Source organism: Bombina bombina, chromosome 2 (genome assembly GCF_027579735.1).
Source record: "Bombina bombina isolate aBomBom1 chromosome 2, aBomBom1.pri, whole genome shotgun sequence".
In the NCBI taxonomy this organism is placed as follows: Eukaryota; Metazoa; Chordata; class Amphibia; order Anura; family Bombinatoridae; genus Bombina; species Bombina bombina.
Window position 1 is genome coordinate 965,745,740 of NC_069500.1, and position 6,000 is coordinate 965,751,739.

The following is a 6,000-nucleotide window of genomic DNA, read 5'->3' on the forward strand; positions in this document are numbered from 1 at the left end:
ACTGACATTTCATATGGAATCCTCCTCTGATGTTGAACCCGATACATCCTCTCACATGGCTCTTTATCTTAGGGACCTAAAAAGAGGCTGTGCGGCCGTGTGTTTGGAAGGGCTGTGTGGGCAGGGGCATCAGGGGCAGTTACCATTCATTTACCTACATACTGTAGATGTTACCTTTTTTGTTTAAAATAAAATAAACATTTGTCTGGTACACTACAGACCAACCATACTAATTGCTCCTCCAATTTCCAGCTCTCACAGACACACATACACAGAAATCTTGTCCATTCCATTTTCTGTCCCACATCTGTTAGGGGAGAAAATCTCCCTGATTGAGCCAGATAATCATATTTGTTTTAAAGCACCAAATAAATTGCAATGTACTGTAAAAAGTAGTAGTTTCCAATTACTAATACCAGCTGCAGAGTTTAACATGTAAGGAAGGAAGATTATACATTAGGTTTATATTTGTATATAGCAGTTCCTGTTAATTATACTTACGACCCAATAAAATGTGCTTAGCTTTTATAGAGAGCGGACCAAGAGAACTTAATTTATTTCTCACCGTTTACTTGCAGAGATCAATACTTAGAGTAGAGAAAATCTGAAAATTGAAAAGGAACATTTTAGTACCTCTGTTTGTTACAACCCCACTGGGAGCATAATCATGATGACATCCCATGTAAACCTAAACTATTTTTAAAATAATTTTGGGAAAAATTGGTCATTTTTAGTTTTTGGTTCTCTGGAACCGGCAGCGGAGAGAGAGGTTGAACTTGAAACCAGTCCACATCTGCTCTAATAATATTTTTATTTATTTATTATTATTTTTTTATATATATATATTTTTAATCAATTAATCGAAAAAATAATCGACCAACTAATCGATTATGAAAATAATCATTAGTTGCAGCCCTAATATTACATTGATGCTACTTTCAATTTCAGTCAAACTTATAGTTCGTTTGTTAACTTTTCTGGTTCTAGGAAAGGGCAAAACGTTTCTGCTATTTCTTTGACCTCTCAGTTGACCAAATTTGCAAGGCATCTACTTGGTCGTCTGTATATACTTTTACTAAATTCTTCCATTTTGATGTTTATGCTTTTTCTGAGGCTGCCTTTGGTAGGAAGGTTTTTCAGTTAGTTGTGTCAGCTTTGACTTATTTTTGTCTGATTGTTTAAATTTTAAGTGCATTTTTATAAAAAAATGCTCTCTCTTATTTTTTTGTGGAGTTGTAGATTTAGTTTTTTTAGTGAAAAAAGGTGTTTCGAAATCCCACCCTTTGTCTCAGAAGCAATGTATGTACTAGCTGTATTAAAGAAAAAATAATTTATGCTTACCTGATAAATTAATTTCTTTCAAGGTGGTGTGAGTCTATGAAACCCCACCCTATGTTTTTGGTGTTGTTTTTTTTCTTAAAGCGACACTGAACCCAAATTTTTTCTTTTGTGATTCAGATAGAGCATGCAATTTTAAGCAACTTTCTAATTTACTCCTATTATCAATTTTTCTTAGTATGTTTATTTGAAAAGCAAGAATGTAAGTTTAGATGCCGGCCCATTTTTTGTGAACAACCTGGGTTGTCCTTGCTGATTGGACAGCACCAATAAACAAGTGCTGTCCATGGTTTTGAACCAAAAAATTGCTGGCTCCTTAGCAGAGATGCCTTTTTCAAATAAAGATAGCAAGAGAACAAAGAAAAATTGATAATAGAAGTAAATTAGAAAGTTGCTTTAAATTGCATGCTCTATCTGTATCATGAAAGAAAAAAATTGCGTTCAGTGTCCCTTTTAAGTACATCTTTTTTTCGCTGCTTCTTTTTATTTGCTCTTATTTCTTTTTCCTACCTCATTTTGCTTGGCTATAAGTTAGACTGAGGTACCTGTGAAGTTGAAGGGCTTTTATAGAGCTCTGGAGGTTTGGTAATCTTTGCCTCCTAGTTGTAAGCAAGAGTAATTCCCAGGAGTAATGGATTGTGGTCTCTCACCACCATGAAAGAAATCCATTTATCAGTTAAGCATAAATTATGTTCTTTAAAGTGAAGGTAAACTTTGGTGAATGAAAGACAGTTTTTTTAAAAATACTATTAAAAACGGGCACTTTCATTCATCAAAGTTTACAAAACAGCCGTTGTTAAAAAAAATTACCTTTTTTTCTCTTTTCACAGCTATAGCAGCTTCCCTCACTTAGAGATCCTCTATTCACACGTCAGCAATGACTAATCCGGCTTCCTCCAATCACAGCATGGCCTCAGGCAATGACTACCTTGGGGGGAAAGCTATGATTGGAGGAAGCCGGATTAGTCATTGCTGACATGTAAATATAGGATCTCTAGGTGGGGGAAGCTGCTGTAGCAGTGAAAAGAAAAAAAGGTATTTTTTTTTTAACAAAACGGCTGCTTTGTAAACTTTGATGAATAAAAGTACCCCTGTTTTTAATAGTATTTTTAAAAAACGGGCTTTCATTCACCAAAGTTTACCTCCACTTTAAGGAAGTTTGCTGTTCTTTTTAGACATACTTTTTTGGATTGAATTTGCTTTCTTTAATTGACATATATCATTTACTTTTGTGTTTGATAGGAGGATGGCAAGATGAGACTTGGCCAGATGGCTGGACGGCAGTGACAAGAGATGGAAAACGTTCAGCACAGTTTGAGCACACCCTTTTAGTCACAGAGACCGGATGTGAGATCCTTACACGAAGACTGGAAGACAATGGACGCCCTCATTATATGTTTTAGTTTCCTCCGTGGACTTAGCTAGCAGATCTGAATGGTGTGTTTCTCCAGCTTTGCCCCATGCATTTTTACGGGAAAGATAACTGAAAGAACAGTGGGATTTTATGACATATCATAAATGTATATTCGTCTGATGATAAAGTAAAATTAGTTACATGTTGAAGAACTTTTTTAAGTTTTCAAACAAAAAGGAAGCAAGTGTTTAAAAGTGTTCCTTTTCTCCTTTTTTAAATGCGATTTGCTGCTCGTTCACTTTTTGTCACATTTAAATTTTAGTTTTTACTTCATTTTTTCCCCTCCCATGATGTCCTCTAAATGTTTTTCCATTACATGCCTTCTCTCTTTTTAAGACAGTAAACACAAGTTGCCTCCATATCACTTTTGTTACAAAACATGTTAGCTATATACAATTCTGATTATATTGGATTGCACTGGTATGTCTTACCTATGCATTTATGTCTTGAGTTCCAGACTGTATTAATGGGTGCCTATTTGCTGCGTGAAATGTGATTGCAAATGAGTAGTTTTCTGTGTTTTTACATAGATATCATTTTTTCGATGTGCTAGAAGCACCTTAAGATACATAATAGTAAGATTTTATCTATTGAGCTTAAGTGCCATCGAGCTGCAATGGAGTAGGTTAAATTATTTTTGGCATTCAAGTCATTAAAAGCAAATCATGTATGTCAGTCTCTGGCATTGACCATTTCCATGAATATTGCTGATTTTATTATATGTTTATCTTGGTGCCTTTGATTTTAAAATCATGAAAAATTATGTTGACCCATCTAGTATGACAACAATAATTTAATATTCCCGTTGCACTTGTTTTGTTCATTTCTATCTCATTCTGTTGAGCTAAAGGCATAAATGCTAAAGTTGCTTGTACTGTAAATGTTTTCCAATGCCTATATACTAAAATGCATATTATTGAATAAGATGCATTGTACTACACTTTATTCCCCTTATCCAGTGTAATTCCTTCTGTGTATCTGTACTGCTCTTAAAAACACAAACTAGCACAGGAGGTTAATTGTGAAGATGTCTCTTGTAATATGTACATTTTGAGACATTCTGTCTCTTTGTTTGGGGAATGTGTGAACAGATTGTTCAGCTAAAAGTAAATAAGTATTTCACTTTTGTTCACTTTATTTTTTGTTTACATTCTAAGATGGCATCATGGGTGCCAGAAATCACTGGACTTACAAGGAGCATAATTCTTCTGGAGTGCCTCAGACTTAACTTGCTGTAAAGTTGTAATGACCCATAAAATGCCATAAATGAGTTATTTTGATTCATTAAAATTACCTGAAAGAAGACATCAAGAAGTTTGTCATAAAATGGTTTTAATTTGCGTTGTGTGGTTGAGCAAAGATTGCTATGCTGTTCATCTAACCAAATAATATATTTTATTAAAGACTATCTGATTTGGTAAATTGACAGATTTTGCTTATACTTGTGCAGTTTTTTTCCCCCTCAATCTCCTAATGAAATAACCACTCTGGAAATACATTATACTGGTTTTAAAAGGCCCATTGTGACTTTATTGCTTCATTGTACCTTTTCTCCGGATAGTTTAGCTGATTGTAATCTTCCTTTACTTATGAGCTTCCAGCATATATTTCTTTCATATAGATGGCGATAGTCCACAACCTGTTACATATGGGATATACATTCCTACCAGGAGGAGGCAAAGAAGAATAAACATTAAAGAAACCTCAAAAGCCTATAAAACCCCTTAAAAAAAACTCACTCACACCTTAGTTTTTACTTTGCCTCCATAGGAGGTGGTTGAAGCATAACATAGCATAATAATTTCATTAGTGAAATGCGCTTCAAAGCATAATGAAGCCCGGTTCCCCTCAGAGTACAGTGCCTGTCAGAGGGAAGTGACTGGAGTACTGCCCTATGATACAATGTTTTCGCCTCATGGGAAATCCTTCATAGGCTCTCTGTAAATTCGGTCACATGGACTAGTCTTCTGACTCCCTATACAGATAGACGTTTTACTCATATTCCATTACCTCTGCTGATATGTTTCAGTACTAGTTTGGCTGTCTGCTACTATGTGGATGAGTGTTTTATAGAGTGTTTAAGAGTCCACAGCTGCATTAATTATGTTTGGGAAATAAGAACCTGGTCACCAGGAGGAGGCAAAGACACCCCAGCCAAAGGCTTAAATACTCCTCCCACTTCCCTCATCCCCCAGGCATTCTTTGCCTTTTGTCCCAGGAGGTTGGCAGAGAATTGTCAGAATTTGTTTTGTCTTTTATGGAGAGTACTACTCTTCGCAAGGGGACAGGAGTTTTAAGTAGCCCTATAAGTGTCTCAGTTAGGGCCTGGGTGAAAGTTAGAGTTCCGAGATGCAGGGAGAGTTCTCTCTTGCGACACCATCCTGACTCATATTAACAGCTCTTACAACAATTGGCATTGACGAGCTTCGCACACTGCTTTTTCTCTTAAGTCCATGTCAGGAGCGATGCTATGACCTGTCACACTTGAAGGGCCGTGTTCCTGTTCCACGGCATTGATTCTGGTAAGATCGTTTCATTTTTTATTACATAATGTTAACACAGAAGACAGGGTCACAGTGTGCGCCTTTTATCTTTATAGAATCAAGGGTTAATATCTCCTTAGGGGGATTATTGAACAGGGGGGAATAATAATCTTATGTTTATTTGATTTTATGCTGCTTTATGTGTGAGATGTTATGGGCTCTTAAGCTGTTATGGAATATACAGTTTTCACTTTCACTTTGAGAGCCATGCAGCTTACAAGCTTGGCGCACTTTCTCTCATAGCAGGGACGGTCCTGCATTGTGCACTATGTGATTCATTCGCTCCTTCGTGACTATCAGAGAGGAGTCATACATCTCTGTACTGTCTGGGTCATAGGAGGTGGTGAGTGCCCCAGCCATTGGGGTATAGAGGTGCCGTTATTTTATTTTTAAAAGAAAGGGATGTTTTATCTCTCTAGTTCTCCGGTTATTGCACTAGTGATGGAGTATTTGGTTTCTTTAGAGGGCACTCCCTCTATTCCTAAAGTGCAATTCCTGTTTATATGGGGAGGAGGCCCTAGTTCCCCCTCTCAATTATGTTCCGTATGCCTTGATAATGAGATAATATCAAACATGTTTGAAATCACAGAGCCGTCCACCCCTGAGGAGTTATCGTTCAGTGAGGTGTGTACCGTACATTGTTATCTCTATACACATGCAGTTTTCCTATAGCATTGCTGATCCTCCATCTGAAGGGGGGCCTTT

At 36.6% G+C, this 6,000-nt stretch overlaps 1 protein-coding gene across 1 annotated transcript in view; it reads left to right on the forward strand.

Annotated features, from left to right (window-relative positions):
* The window catches only part of METAP1 (methionyl aminopeptidase 1), a 163,594-nt gene extending 159,416 nt beyond the window's left edge, over positions 1 to 4,178 (forward strand). The window contains exon 11 of the mRNA XM_053703458.1: positions 2,581 to 4,178. Coding sequence (XP_053559433.1) covers positions 2,581 to 2,741 — 161 coding nt within the window. The 3' untranslated portion in view covers positions 2,742 to 4,178. The remainder of the gene's footprint in view (positions 1 to 2,580) is intronic.
* Positions 4,179 to 6,000: the final 1,822 nt, after the last annotated feature.